Genomic DNA, 16692 nt, shown 5'->3' on the forward strand with positions numbered 1-16692 from the left:
TTTGTAGTATGCTGTCATTTTAATTTTAATAAAATAGATAATTTCATATTACATAGAGAGCAAGTCCATCCACTCATTGTTGATAAAATTTTAGAAATATTTTCTATAAAAAGTTTAGTATTTGATTGGGAATTAGTCCATTATAACATAACTTCTACAGGTACAGAGTTCCATCCTCACTCCCATTCTTATTAACTTTGAGAAATTTTAAAAATACAGAAAAGTACAAAAAATAAGACAAGATATCCATATACCACAATCCAGAATTAGCCAGTATCTTCATATATTTACTTGCAGTCTTCAAGAGAAATGGATGTTTTATATAAAAAGCTGAAGCCCCCTCCCCACCCTACCCCCCATACTTATTCCCTTCCCCTCTTGCTCTTCACAGGCTACCACTATCAAAAGTTTGGCCTGTATTTCTCCATTTCAAAAATGTTAACATACACGTATGTATTCATTACCAATATAAAGTACTAAATTTCATGAAATTTTAATTCAAATTTACAAAGTCACTGTATGTATCATCCTGCAACTTCTTTTTCCCCCTCAATGCAATTTTTTTTAGATCCTTCTGTTAATAACATGTGGATCTCATAGTTGCATTTTGCAGATGTATAGTGTCACATCATAAGAACTTCTTTTTGTTCCTGATGAACATTTAAGTTGTTTCCAATATTTGGCTACAAATCAAGCCACAGTAAATTTCCTGGTATCTCCTGAGCATATACACTCACAAGTAAAACTGCTAAATATTTTTAAATTTGTTAAGAAGGAAAGTTTCCCTACTCCAAAGGTCACAGCCACTTTAGTGCATGGCTTTTGTATCTTTCAGTCTTCAATTCCCATGAATTTTGCTTGTGTGTTCATGGTCTATTTTCTTTCCCCTTCCGAGAACAAATTACCTCCAAATAATTTTTTTAAATAGTCCCGTATTTACTCATCTGATGAATTTCTTTAATATTGCAAGTTCTACTAAATGCATAGTTCTCTTTCTGGAATCTCTTTCCCTCTGCTGAAGCAATACCAGAGTTTTATTACTTATAGATGATCATACCATCTGTTTTTGTCTCTTCCTTTCTAATACAACTTATTACACAAGTGAAGAACTTCACATCTATATTGATGGAGTAACAGGCCTGTTTTCTGTTCCAATTTTAATGGAAATGTCTATTGTTTCAGCATTACCTTTACCATTGACTGTGGAGTATTTTTTTTATTGGCAGTCTGCTTATCATACAAACGTCTTCCTCTTCAGTATGAATTTTCAGTGTCCTCAAAGTTGTTCCCTTCATTTGTGATACACTGCCTCAGAATGACTTTATGATATATAAATTTTTGATGTGTTCCTATCTTGAAGGTACTCATAGGGTTTTTAATGAGTATGAATTTTCTGATGTCTAATATGGTGTGATTTCTGGCTGAAAGCTTTCCCACATTCACTGCATTGGTAAGGTTTCTTACCTGTATGTATTCTCAAATGCAGAGCTAGGGTTGAGAATTGAGAGAAAGCTTTTCCACATTCATTACATCCGTAAGGTTTCTCACCTGTATGGCTTCTTACATGTACAGTGAGAGATGAACTCTGAGAGAAGGCTTTTCCACATACATTGCATTCATAAGGTTTATCACCTGAATGAATTCTCACATGCACAATAAGTGATGTTCGTTGAGAGAAGGCTTTTCCACATTCATTACATTCATAGGGTTTCTCTCCAGTGTGAATGTTTTGATGCTTTATGAGGTACTTCTTCTGGCCAAAAGCTGTTCCACACTCATTACATTTAAAGGGTTTCTCTCCAATATGAATTTTCTCATGCTCAGTAAGATTTGATTTCCCACTAAAGGTTTTCCCACACTCCTTACATATAAAGGGCTTCTCTCCTGTGTGAGTTCTCTGGTGTCTGATAAGGTTGGACTTCTGAATGAAAGCTTTCCCACAATCTTTGCACTCAAAAGGTTTCTCTCCAGTGTGGATTTTCTGATGGGTAAGGAGGTTTTCTTTCTGGCTGAAGGATTTTCCACAATCATTACACTCAAAAAGCTTCTCTCCAGTATGAGTATTCTGATGTTTAATGACATACTGCTTTTGGCTAAAGGCCTTCCCACATTCATTACATTCAAAAGGTTTCTCTCTATTATGAAAAAGCTCATGCTCAGTAAGATTGGATTTGTGGCTGAAGACTTTCCCACATACCTTACAGGCAAAGGGGCTTTCCCCACTATAAATTCTCTGCTGACTGAGGTGTGACATCTGAATGGAAGCTTTCCCACATTCACAAGGTTTCTCTCCAGTATGAATTTCTTGATACACGAGGATTTACTTTTGACTGAAGATATTTCCACATTTCTTACATTTAGAAGGCTTCTCTGTATGACCTCTCAAATGCAGAGGAATGGATAAGATTTGTGAGAAAATTTTATCATCTAGCTAAAGGCTTTTCAATACTCTTTAGAAGCACAAGGTTTCCCTTCAGCATGACTTCTATGTTCAATGAAATGTGATATGTGGGTAAAAGTTTTCCCACATTCAGTAAACTCATGAGGTTTTCCTCCAGTATGAATGCTCTGCTATCAGATGCTATATCACACTTTTTATACTGAAGGCATTTCACACTGCTTTACACTTATAGGGGGATATTACCATAAGAAATAAGCAGTGGTAGAGAACATCCAGCTAGTAAAATTGGAGACTCAACTACATACCTTCCCTCATGGTTAAGTCTAAACAGTTTCAACCTAAAACTTCAAAAATGTTTCCTTAAAGAAATGAGGTTGAGCAAACAGGATTTTTCCAATTTTCTTATATCCACATCCTTTTTTCCTCAGTCTGTAGTTTGATGAACACAACTTGCCTCCCAAGTCTTGTTGCTTCTCTATCTGCTCATCATCTTCTCAGGCTTTTTCTAAAATGGAGTAAAGAATGATAATTTAGAGGAGTTAATATATAAAATGCTCAGAATCATAGGTGGTGCATGGTGAGCATTCATAAATATTACCTTTACATTACCATCACTATTTGCTGTGCCCCTCCCCTGACTCAGGCAATGGCAAGGCCCTACTGAGGTGGATGGCCCAAGGCATCCATCCTCTGGAGGAGCGCAGTATGTTTCTGGGAATGGACTGATTTATTTTTGTGTTCCTTTAATAAGTATAGTTGCGATTTCTCATATGACCATTAAGTATGAAGGAAAAAACATGACTTTCCCAATTAATGCAACTACTTCTAAAGAATGGATCTGTTTGCTCTAAATGCAATGATTCAGCTGTGGAATGTAAATTGTTAATGTCTAGTGAAAAACTCCCTGTATTCCTGTCAAGGAAGTTTTTGAGAAATTAAATTAAAATCTAGAGAAGAAAAATTAATGTTAAGAAGACAGATTAGTGCTTAGTACTGGGCAACTTGTTCTTGTTCCTGTGCACAATGGTTTGTGCTCTTACTCTTGTTTGATTAAAATTAATAACAAGTCAACCACTTGCCGTAACCATGGCACTGGTTCCAGTCAGTAAGTCAAGAAAGAATAGTCAAGGTATAGGCCAATAGATTGGGACATTTCTAACTATTATTAAAAGTTAACTAAGCAGAAACAGCTCAAAGCAAAACGTGAACTGAAAGTACAAATGCTTGCTTATGCATTCTTCTATTCTAATTGTAGCTACGTAATATTTTGTTTCTTTGAATAATGATTCCTGTTTTGTAACCACAAAGTACTGTGAGCCTGCCAAAATGAAAAGTATATATGATCAGCTTCACAAGTAAAGATTGGGATCAACACCTGCACTTTGGTGTCTGTGTTGTTTCTCCACCCCTCTTTCGCAGACTCCTCACCATCCGTTCGTCTCCTGAGACCCCCTGTTGGAGCTGGTCTCCGACAACTATTATTTGTGAATGTTCCCATTACCAGCAATAAAATATCAAATTGTGCTTTTTGCTGGTAGGCCATCTCCCAGAAGGAAGAAATCCATATGAACAACGTCTCTAATTAAATTTTCAGAAGAGAACCATTAGAGGGGGCATGTGAGTAAAAGCTAAACTTGTGGGTTCACAAAGCTTAGACCACTCTTGAAAAAACACTGCCATTCCCAAATTCAGCAAAAAGCCTAACAATGAGGAACTGCCAAACAGATAAAAAGATGAGCATATAAAAATGAGAAAGCTGTGGTTACTTGACTATCTCAGTCCACATACCATAAGACTTAAATGAGATGTTTAAGAAAGGGAAAAGATCACACGACTGGTCCCTACCAAAACCAGATTAAAATAACAAGGAACATGGCGATGGGGTTGTGGCTAATTGGCAGAGCACTTGCCTCGCACATGTGAGGTACTGGGTTCGATCCTTAGCACCACATAAAAATAAATATACAGAATAAAGGTATTATGTCCACCTACAACTAAAAACAATTGTATTAAAAAGAAAAATAACAAGGAACAATGGTACAAACTCGTAAGAAAAAGCATATGTAGGAGACATAGGACACAACAGCCATAATTTTTCAACAATGAAAGATTTTTCAATGCACAACAAAATGTTATCTGTGGGGGGCTGGGGATATAACTTGGTTGGCAGAGAGCTTGCCTGATGTACACAAGGCCCTGCATTCAATCCCCAGCACCACAAAAAAAATATACAATAAAATATGTTATTTGAGGAAGCTCATATAATATAAAGATCCTGCATAAGAGGATGACAATGTTAATCAAAATCTGATTTTTATTACAAAATATCAAAAAGACTCAGTGTGGGAGACCAACCTTACATGTGACTGAGACATACGCCCCAGCTGGGTGCTGAGGCTCTCAGTCACAGAAATGTGGCAGAGCTTTCCCCACTCTTCTTGGGTTCGAATGTCGGTGTCTTGTGCATGGGTGTGTCTTGCTGCAGTCCCATGGGTGAAGCTATGCTCACCTGTTCCTTTGTAATATAACCCCTTGTCCTGTTTAGGATAGAATCTTCCATGGAAGTGCCTCGTGTGTGTCCCCTTCTTACTGTGCCCCTAGCCTACCCGGGTATCAGTCAACCTACTGACAGTGGACATAATGAAGATAGACTCAGCCCCCTGAAAACTGACCCCTTGCCTCATTTGAATAGCTTCTTCTCACTAAAAGGGGTCAGCGTGTACTCTCGCTCTCTTTCTGCGGACCCTTAAGGTCAGAGGAGCCATCACAGCAACCCCAAAGAAAAAGGTATTTGTGTCTCCTGTGTGGTTATTTCATGCAGCCCAATTAGCCCAGTTTAACTGGAGTGACCCCTGAGCCTTTTAGTCGTGAGAAGAGAAACCCAGCAAATCAGGAAATGAAGGGACACAAATATTTCAGAAAAAGGAATAAAGGATAGTAGCCAAATAAAAGAAAGTATGACTGCCAGCAATTTGGGAGGCTTAGGAGAGAGAAAATTGAGGCACAATTTCAAGACCAGCCTTGGCAACTTAGGAAGACCTTCAACAACTTAGTGAAACCCTGTCTGAAAATAATAAATAAAAGGACTGAAGATATAGCTTAATGGTAGTACATCCTTGAATTTAAACTCCTGTACTACCACGGGGGCGGGGGGGGGGGATAGTATGACATTTGGACTTGTAGTCATCCAGTCAAAACAGACAAGGACTAACTTCTTCATATCAAGTTGACTAATTCTTTGTAGAAATTTAATCAAATAAGCTGCATCCTCAAGGGCACCCAGCAAATCAATACTCTTTTTTACCCCTGGTACGGGGGTTGAACTCCATGGCCTTGCGCATGCTAGGCAAGCATCCTACCATCAAGCTATAATGAGATGACGGGGAGAGCCACTATGTTGAAACCACTAGGGTTAAACCTATATGTAATACGGCAAGACTTTCAGCACCATATTACATATAGATTTGACATTCAGCAGCAGAAGCCAAAACAATGTTGGCACTAAGGTATGCATACATACCTATGAGCAAGATATTAGAGGATCTTTCTCTGAAGAAACCAAAAGGTCCATGATAAACATTAAACTAACCCAGAAACAAAAGCACTTATGATCCCCTTTTAGTGAATCACTGTTAAATATGATTGCCATAAGTATTTCACACACATTTGAATAACCCTGCCAAAACATAAGAAAACATAAAAAAAGAAAAGAAAAAAAACAGCTTGGAGGAAATACAAGCAAGACACGACAACGAAACACAAATACCAATCAGAGAGTTATAAGAAGATATTTCACTAATGAAACAATAACAATGTTTTGTGAGAAATAAGCATTAAGAAAAAGTTCCCTTGTGGGGCTGCAGTTGTAGCTCAGTTGTCGAGTGCCTGGCTAACAAGTTTGAGGCACTTGGTTTGATCCTCAGCACCACATAAAAATAATTAAATAGCTATGTGCAGTGGCTCATGCCTGTAATTCCAGCAGCTTGGGAGGCTGAGGCAGAAGGATTGTGAGTTCAAAGCCAGCCTCAGCAACAGTGAGGCACTTAACAACTCAGTGAGACCCTGTCTCTAAATAAAACATAAAAAAGGACTGAAGATGTTGCTCAGTGGTTAGTACCCCTGGGTTTAATACCCAGTACCAAAAAAAAAAAAAAAGAAAGAAAGAAATTAAGAAAGGGAGAATCAAGGATGAGGTAGACTACATAGAGACTGTGTTACCATTTACCAAGAACAGGGTCTCCTTACTCCAAAAGAATTGCATGACCTCCCTCTAACACTTTCAGCCATGGTTAGGTAGGTATAGGTACCTTGTTTGTCAAATATCGTAACAAGTAGCAAGTAGTAAAAGCTTTAAGGACAAATTCAGAGGGTAACCAAGGAAAGAATATCTTAGTAAAAGTCATCTCAAAAAAAAAAAAAAAAAATGAAAAAACTGTTTAGAAGAACTATTCAAAGAACAAAAAAAAATCTCCTCAAACTTTTCTTCTTTCTTTTTTTTAATGGTGCTGGGGATTCCATGGCCTTGTGCAGGCCAGGCAAACACTCTTATCAACTGAGCTATGTCCCCAGTCCAAACTTTAATTTCTTTAGGATGAAAACTCAAAATCCTTTCTTAAAGCTTTCTGAAATATAAAATATATTATAGTCACCATACTGTGCAAAAGCACACCAGAGCATCTTATGCCTATAAATTTATTCAAAACTGGATTTTATACAATAGTACAAAATAAATTTTTTATACAGTTTCAAATCCTACATTGGCAGACAATCTAAAAAAAAAAAAAAAAAAACCCTTGTCAACATGGTTATAGTACCAAAGAATATTCATCACTACTTGAAAAGGCTATTAAAATACTTTTCCCCTTTCTAACTATATAGAAAAATGAGGGCTATGTAAAGCCTGATTTTGTGGGCATATTTCTTTCACAACAGTTAATATGAGAATCCAGCCATCTTGTATTAAACCAGACAAAGATATTTACAAATATGTAAAACAATTCCCTTTTCTTACTACATTTTTTTTGTTTTGGAAAATTACTATTTATTTGTTTGTTTGTTAATGTTGTGCTGAGGACCCAACTCAGCGACTCACACAGGCAAAGCAAGCGCTCTTACCACTGAGCTACAACCCCAGCCCGGAAAATTACTGTTTTAATTAAGAAATGTTTAGTTACCTGAAATCATTTTATTTTTTTTTAATATTTTTTTAGTTGTAGGTGCACACAATACCTTTATTTTATTTGTTCATTGTTTTTAATGTGATGCTGGGGATTGAACCCCGTGCCTCATAAGTACTAGGCAAGCACTCTACCACTGAGCCACAACTCCAGCCCATTTTTTTTTAAAGTAAATTAATATTTTTAAAAGTATCTCAATTGTATAATACTTTTTAGTTGTAGGTGGACATAATACCTTTATTTATTTATATTTATGTGGTGCTGAGGATTGAACTTACTGCCTCACATGTCCTAAGCAAGTGCTCTACCACTGAGCCCCTCAATTGTATGTTTTTAAGATAAATATCACCATATAAACCAAATAGTTTAGAGGTACTCAATTTTTAAAAAATATAAGTGATTGCTAATGGGTACAGCATTTTTGTGGTGATGAAAACACTGTAGAATTAGATAGCTTTTTTTTTAAGAGAGAGAGAGAATTTTTTAATATTTATTTTTTAGTATTTGGCGGACACAACATCTTTGTTTGTATGTGGTGCTGAGGATCGAACCCGGGCCGCACGCATGCCAGGCGAGCGCGCTACCGCTTGAGCCACATCTCCAGCCCCTAGATAGCTTTTTGTATCCTTACTATGTGCATGGCACAAGTATAGGCTCTAGAGAAACTATACTGATTAAAACTGAAAAAACTTCTGCCCTCAAGTTTACATTCCAGTGGGAAAGAAATGATTTGCTAACAAGTTACTAAATCCTATGGAAAACAGTTAAGGAAGGAGTCGAGTTTCAATCTTATGTAAGGTTATGTCTGAGAAAGCAAAAACTCCCTCAAGACCTGAAAGAGATTGATTGATTATTTATTTATTTTAGTGCTGGGGATTGACCCAGGGCCTTATGTATGTGAGGCAAGCTCTCTACCAACTGAGCTATATCCCCAGCCTCAAGATATGGATAGCCAGAAGAAATAAATTCTCAGCTTTCATAGGCCCTAAAGAAGATCAAGAGTGGTAAATATATAAATGGTAAGTCACAATTTTCCATATCTTGTTCTTCATATCCTTCTTAGCCTAATCTCTCCTATCTTTTAATCCTCCTGGAAGGAGTTCCAAGAACATACTCTTAAATGACCTAATTTTATCTTTTAAAATCCTTTCTCTCAACTACTAATAACAATTATATTCACTTCTCTAAAAGTATTTTATATAAGATACATACATACTGCCCTGCCCACCCCCCACTCCACCTTACCCCCACCCCAGCGCTAAGAATCAAGCCAGGGGGCTGGGGTTGTAGCTCAGTAGTATAGTGCTCACCTAGAATGTGCGAGGCCCTGGGTTCGATCCTCAGCACCACATAAAAATAAATAAATAAATAAATAAAGGCATTGTGTCCAACTATACCTAACAAATTGTTGGGGACTGCAAAACAAGTCAAGATGGCGCCTGGCAGTTTGCCAGGAGGAGTGGTTTGTGAGGCAATGCCATTAAGATGGTGAGGATTCCTTATTGGCTGACTACTGTATCTAGATGATGCTAATTGAGACAAGCTGTGTGTAATCAGTTAGGTATATATACTGCTGTTGTTCCGTAATAAAGCAGTTCCCGCTTCAACCTTCAAGTTGTTTGTCACCTCCCGGTTATTTTGCCCAGCCGAACTGCGGCAACAAATAAATTAAAAAAAAAAAAGAATCAAGCCAGGACCTTGACCATATCAGGCAAGTACTCCACCACTAACATACATACATCCCCAGCAGATGAAATTTTTTTTAAATACAAATTTATATATTGCAAAGTCCTTTAACATCCTAACTATAACTTTAAAGGCTGGATAGTATCAATGGCTTTCCTTTTTTTCTTTTGGCACATCTGACAGTATACATTTTAAAAATATTAAGGGAAATATCAGGGGAAAATGATGGTGAGGGGTAACCATTTAAAAAGGCAACAACCAAATCTCTTAACTAATCCTGAAATTTAAAAAAACAAAAAAAAACAAAAACCTATAAAAGATATTTTGGAGACAACTGAGAAAGTTGAACTAGATAATCTATAATATCAGAGCATTATGATTAGTCTTTTAAGGTGTGGCAATGGTATTTTGGTTATATGGGGGATTTCATTATTTTTAGAAAAGATATAGTTAATTTTTTAGGAATGAAGTGTCAGGACATTTTGGTACACAAAACAAATATAGACACACATAAAAACAACAAAACATTAATTATTCAATGCATGGTGGGTATATAAGATTACTGCAATACTCTTAAAAACTGTCCATTTAAAAAATGATAATAATTAAGAAGCACTCCTTCACAAAATAATTCATAGATTAAGAGCACCTCATGTGTACTCAAAACTGCCAACAGAAAAAATAAAACACAAGCATTCTCTTCAACAGTTTATAATAAAGACTGTAGATATCCAAATATAAATAAAATTTACTGAAGACTTTCAAATTTCTCTAGAAAACACCAAATAGGATGGACAATCAATGGGCTGATCAAAAAAAGATGAAATTAGTAGGAACACTTTAATGACAACTTAATTCAAGTTTAGGGATGGTACAGTGCTGGCCAGCACATGTGAAGCACAGGGTTTGATCCTCAACACCAAATAAAAATAAACGAATAAAATAAAGGTACTATGTCCATTTGTAACTAAAAACATATTTTTTTAAAGTTTAAATTTTTATTTGGGGGGAGGGTGTAACTGGGGATTTAATTCAGGGGCATTCCACCACTGACATCCCTAGCCCTATTTTGTATTTTATTTAGAGACAGGGTCTCATTGAGTTGCTTAGCGCCTCACCATTGCTGAGGCTGGCTTTGAACTCACAATCCTCCTGTCTCAGCCTTCTGAGCTGCTGGGATTACAGTGTGTGCCACAAAAAAGTTTAAATGATAAGCAGTACCTGCATAAGTAGAAAATTTCATAATCAAAGGTCAAGATTCAAAGAATTTTACAGAGAAAGAAATGTTCATATTCATAATCATATGGTCTATGTTCTCTTGAGTACAGTGAAGTATACCTTTTTAAAGGCCTCAATGATCATAAGAAATAATCCAGACATAATATGAAACTGGTCTGAGATGATCTCTGGATCTGAAAATAATGGAATAAAATTTCTAATTTTGGTAGAGTACTAATCTTCCCTTATCCTCAGAGAATACATTTCCAGACTTCCAGTGCATGCCTGAAGCCACGAATAGTACCAAAATCTATAATATGTTGTGTTTTTCCTTTAATTTACAAAATTATTCACAGTGAGAGTAACAACAAAAATAGAAAAATTATAACAATATACTATATTCAAAGTTATGTAAATATAAACTCTCCCTCTCATTCTCTACTGTCACAGGCTGAACTGTGTATACAGCATGGATACACTGAATAAACTGAGGTTCATATTCCAGGACAACGTGAGACTTCACCCAATTACTCAGAATGGCAATTTTTTTATGAACTGCTTATTTCTGGAATTTTTCATTAACATTTTCAGAACACTATGGGTGTCTGAAATCATGGTAAATAAAAATTAAGGATTATTACCATGATTTCACTGATACCATGAGAATAAAATCTGATACTTGTCTGTCCAATTAACAGATAAGATGATGGCAGGCAAGGCAAAAAGCTGTAAGTATCCAAAAATAATTTATGAAGGGTTGGAAGAAAGGAACAAGCCAGGATTCTGGAAGCCACCTCCATAAGAGGATGATTTATGATAAAGAAAGACAAAAGTAGGGGCTGGGGTTGTGGCTCAGCGGTAGAGCGCTCACCTACATGTGCAAAGCCCTGGGTTCGATCCTCAGCACCACATAAAAATAAAGGTATTCTGTCCAACTACAACTAAAAAATAAATATTAAAAAAAGACAAAAGCAAAAAATGAGACAACTGTGATAAGCAACATCACAGGTACCAAAGCACCAATCAAATAGAAGTAACAGCATTCCAAGAGGGGTGATTCCAAAATAATAAAAAGACTACTTTGATCATTGACATTTTCTTAGTACCTCATACCTATCAGTAACTAATACCTATTAATCAATACTTGTTAAATACATAAATTTATCATGTTGGTAGAAATGTACATTGGTTACTTCTCTTTTGAGAACAATGTGCATATTTCAATCAAACCTAACTTTTACTAAATTTTTACTTTTACTACATTTTACTTACATTTTTTACTTACTCTTAAGTAGTAAAAGAGATGCAGTTTTGTCTGCATATCTCTGCAAATCAATATAAATAAGCATGCATTCTGGTATCTTCAATAGCATAAGTCTGAAAATAGCCTACACAGCCATTAATAGGAGACAGGTTAAATACTTTATGTATTGATGAAGAATTCTAAGGAAAAAAATACTGCACACATAAAATATGTAACACCACTTACATGAAAAGGAAAAATGAGAGCTTATGTGTATGTTTGTGGCAGAGATATATAACATATGCTGGTTTTTCATGGACTCCCTCAAAGAGGAATATGTGTGCCTCTTTGAAAAGAAACACTGCAGGAGGACTAAGAGTCAGAGACAAGAGGGAATTTTGTGTTTTTTTTTTTTGCTATGTACCTTGACGTTCGAAAATGTTTACACCTATGTCAAAAGACAACAGAAAAAAGCCCAAATGATTTAATCAAAGTTTTACTGGCCCTGAAAGTATTCATCAATAAAGATGGGAGGGGGATTTTCACAAAGCAAATACTCAGGTACCCACATGCGCACGCACACGCACACGCACACGCGCACACACACACACACACACAGTAGTAGACAGGCACCAATAATTTCTAAGTTGGCAACATATGTAAGAGGTATACAGAAGTGAAGAGAGAAAAGTGGAGAAGTGTACTGATCTATGACAAGGGAGATGTTTAAAAGACAACATGAAGTAAGACTACAGATATAAAATATAATTCTGAAGCACTTAACCACTGAAAGAATGAGACAAGGAATAAAAAGGAACATGAACACTAGATGATATACAAAGACATATGACCTATAAAGGACACACAGAGTTATGAAACTGGATATGACACTGAAGGAAAACAACCAAAACAGAGGCAGTAAAAATGAAGTATTAAGTGTTGACGACAGAACAAAGACGAGAGAGAGGGTATGTGGCCCTGAGGCAGGAGGATCATGAGTTCAAAGCCAGCCTCAGCAACAGGAAGGCACTAAGCAACTCAGCTGAGACCCTGTCTCTAAATAAAATACAAAAAAAAAAAAAAAAAAAAAACCAGCTAGGGATATGGCTCAGTGGTTAAGTGCCCCTGAATTCAAAACCCAATACCCACCCCCCAACAAAAAAGAAAAAAAAAACAAACCACACTATGACTGAAAACATCCCTCAGGAACCTACAGAATAAGAAAATGTCTTCAAAAGCACTTCAGCCTGTCATTCCCTCACCTGACAAGACTTCTTTTCTACTTTTTCCCCACCATCCAGTGGATCTTCTTGCTTCAGTGGAGGATCATACAGTTTGGTCTCTTTATCACCTGCTTTCAAGGGAAATCACAGGATTAGAATGTTAATGATGAGGCCAAAGCACCATCCTAGAACTCAGGAGAAGCCCTGGGGATTCAGGGTCTATAGCCTTCTGAAGGATGAGGAAAATGTAGTTTGCAGAGATACACAAGGAAGCAGCCCTGTGAAACAGAACAAAGTAATGACTTTTTGCCTTGGTGACTAGAGAACACAAGTATGTGCATAGGAAATAAACATTTTGAATCCTAAATCTCAAAGTCATACTAAGTCATTTGAAGTCTCCACACATACAGAAAGGAAGAATTAGCTTTCAGAATTTTAGTCACATAGGAAAACTGTTCATTTGCTCGCATGACTGACTGCTATTGTTCTCTAGCACCACATTCCAACCCAGGTTCCTGAATAGATTTTCACTATGGCCCTTATTCCTGCATGAATTCAATACTCATTATCTTTGTCTAATGAAACTAAGCCACATGAGTACAATGTGTAAGCAGTTGTTCTAATAGTATTCAGGAATAAAAAGTCAATAGTTTTCCTGGAGTTTTAATATTTACTTCTTCATACTGTATCAGAAATGTCCTACAAATGTTTATCCATTTGTTCAAAAAACATTTTTTCCTTTTACTTTCTTGGTACCAGGGATTGAACCCAGGGTGCTTAACCACTGTACCACATCCCCAGCCCTTTTTGTTTTTTAAACTCTAAATGGATTATATATAAAATCCATATAAACTACAGCACTATAAAGAATCTGAAAACAGGGCTTGGATTGTGGCTCAGTGGTAGAGCGCTTGCCTAGCACGTGTGAGGCCCTGGGTTCACACCATATAAAAATAAAATACAGATATTGTGTCCAACTACAACTAAAAAAAGAAAGAAAAAGAAAAAAAATAAAAAAGAAAATCTGAAAACAGGTGAAACTTAGAATGGGAAAAGATGACTATGATTAGTAATGAAAAGGCAGATAAATCTACAAAAACTTCCTGATTTTGCATAGTTTAAAAATGAAAATCTCTGTGAACAAATGAAAAAATATACAAAAAAACTTATCAAAACACAAAATGAAAAACTTAGGTGGAAAAACCTTCAAACTTATTTCACATAGGGCTAACTTTGTGTGTACACAGTTTCTAGAAGACATTCCATAAAAAAGTTGGGGAGGGGCTGGGGTTGTGGCTCAGTGGTAGAGCACTCGCCTAGCATGTGCAAGGCCCTGGGTTCCATCCTCAGCACCACATATAAGTAAATAAATAAAATAAAGGTATTGTGTCAACTTACACCTAAAGAAAAATATTTAAAAAAAATTGGGGGAAAGGGTATGAACAGACAATTATGAAAAGATACTCAATACCTCACTTGTAATAAAGCAATATAAATTAAATCTCATTTATGTCTTTGGCAAAATAACAAATATTCAACACTAAAGTCCGACGCTGAGGTTCCAGGGGGAAAGACGCTAATGCACACTGTTGGTGGGGATATAAATACTTACCATTGGGCAATTCCTCTTGAAGAAATCTACTTTAGAGAGAGTCCTGCCTAAATACAAAATGACACATATTACTCATTACTGCATTGTTAGTAAGAGCAAAAGATCAGAAAGCCAAATGTTCAACAGGGGATTAACTGAATCAGCTGTTACAACCACACTATGATACCTTACTCACACCATAGTTAAGAAGGGGAAGGAGATAATAAGAACATCTTGCCCCAGATGGTGGTCCACACCAGTAATTTCAGCTACTGAGAAGTCTGAGGGAAGAGAACTGCAAGTTTGAGACCATCCCGGGCAACTTAGGGAGACACCTGTCCCAAAATTAAAAAATAAAATAAAAAGGGGGTAGGAATATAACTCAGTGGTAGAGTACCCGTCTTCAATCTCCAGTACTGGGGGGGGGTGGGAAGGGGGATGGACCATCTTCAGGGTATAATTTTTTTTAAATTATTTTTTAATATTTATTTTTTTTTAGTTTTCGGCAGACACAACATCTTTGATTGTATGTGGTGCTGAGGATCGAACCCGGGCCGCACGCATGCCAGGCGAGCGCGCTACCGCTTGAGCCACATCCCCAGCCCCATAATTATTTTTTATTTTTAGTTGTAGATGGACACAATACATACATTTATTTATTTATTTATGTGGTGCTGAGAATTGAACCCAGTGCCTCACATGTGCAGGCAAGTACTCTACCACCAAGCCACAACCTAGCCCCAGAACTTTTAAGTGGAAAAAGTGAGGTATAAAGAGGTGACGATGGTATGCTACCCTATATGTAAAGAGAGTGGGGAATCGGAGAGAGGAATAAATGTGACCAAACAACAACAAAAAAATCCACTTGAAGGGTAAACAAGAAACAAACAACAAAAAAGTCAATAAACTGTACTTACATGGGACAAAGAAGAATGTAATTAGAAGAGCAGAATATTTCTGAGATGTATTTTTGCTGAATCATAGAAATGTATTACTTTTTTTTAAGTAATCAAATTCTTTTAAAAAGCAGTCTCAACTTGGAAACAAATGAAGTTAACTGTATATTAATTTAGTTACATAACTCCTCAGAGAAAGAATTGATTTCAAATGGCTTTAGAACAAAGAAGTTTTGAACTACACATCTCTAAGAGATACACTGAAAGAACCAAAAAAAAAAAAAAAAAGCCATAATGATTCAGTATGTTTATGGTTTACTACTGTCAATACTGTTATTTTGAAATCATTCTCTTCATTCTTCAGTAGTAAGTACTTATAACCTGCTTCAAATTTTAAATTTCAAAATACAATAGGATCTAAGATAACAGAAAAAAATACTATGCCATTTAAGCTTAATTAGAAATATTAATATGGACTCATGATTTAAAATGGCCTTGAGCGGCTGGGGATGCAACTTAGTGATAGAGCAACTGCCAAGAAGGCCCTGGCTTCCATCCCCAGCACCAAAAACAAATAACAACCTTGAAACAACATTGCCCTGGATCTTAAGGTTCTTACGCCATTCTCTAGAACTCCTTGGAGAAAGTGGTCAATTCCACTCCAGGATAGAATATAAACAAAGTAAACCTAGATTTCAATTACTTAAAGTTTTCAAGGATAAATGATGTCAATTCAAAATAAGACTAAAGCAGCAGCCACTGATTTCAACTGTGATGACACAAGCATAAAACATCCCGCCCCCCATACAAACCACTGGTGCTATTAGAACACACTAAATCTATACAATTTGAACCCATTAAGTCCTAGATTTCAATTCTGTAAATATTTTTTAAAAAACTGATCAGGTGCACTAGAATAGTTTGAAAATCATAACCTAGAGTTTATTTTTAAAGATACACTATAATCCTAGTGTCTGGGTCTGAGGCAGAAGGATCACAAGTTCAAGGACAGACTCAGCAATTTAGCGAGACACTAACTCAAAGTAAAAAAAATAAAGATAAAAAGGCCTAAAATTCTCAGTAGTAAAGCACTCCAGAACCCCAACCAAAAAAAAAAAAAAAAGGGCAGTAAAAGATATATCCTGGACTGTAAAGTCAAAAAATGCCATACACATCATTAAATACCTTAAATTTTTTTAAACATATTTTCTATACATATATGAAATGCTCTAATCACTCATCTACTTCTTTTCTCAA

General features: G+C 36.3%; 1 protein-coding gene across 1 annotated transcript in view; it reads right to left on the reverse strand.

Moving 5' to 3' along the window:
- Znf146 (zinc finger protein 146) overlaps window positions 1–16692 on the reverse strand; it is a 21079-nt gene continuing 4387 nt past the window's right edge. Inside the window, exons 2-4 of the mRNA XM_027941328.2 lie at window positions 14561–14607; window positions 12988–13079; window positions 1–2906 (exon numbers count right to left, since the gene is read on the reverse strand). Coding sequence (XP_027797129.1) covers window positions 1376–2254 — 879 coding nt within the window. The 5' untranslated portion in view covers window positions 2255–2906; window positions 12988–13079; window positions 14561–14607 and the 3' untranslated portion in view covers window positions 1–1375. The remainder of the gene's footprint in view (window positions 2907–12987; window positions 13080–14560; window positions 14608–16692) is intronic.

The sequence above is a fragment of the Marmota flaviventris genome, chromosome 18, assembly GCF_047511675.1.
Source record: "Marmota flaviventris isolate mMarFla1 chromosome 18, mMarFla1.hap1, whole genome shotgun sequence".
In the NCBI taxonomy this organism is placed as follows: Eukaryota; Metazoa; Chordata; class Mammalia; order Rodentia; family Sciuridae; genus Marmota; species Marmota flaviventris.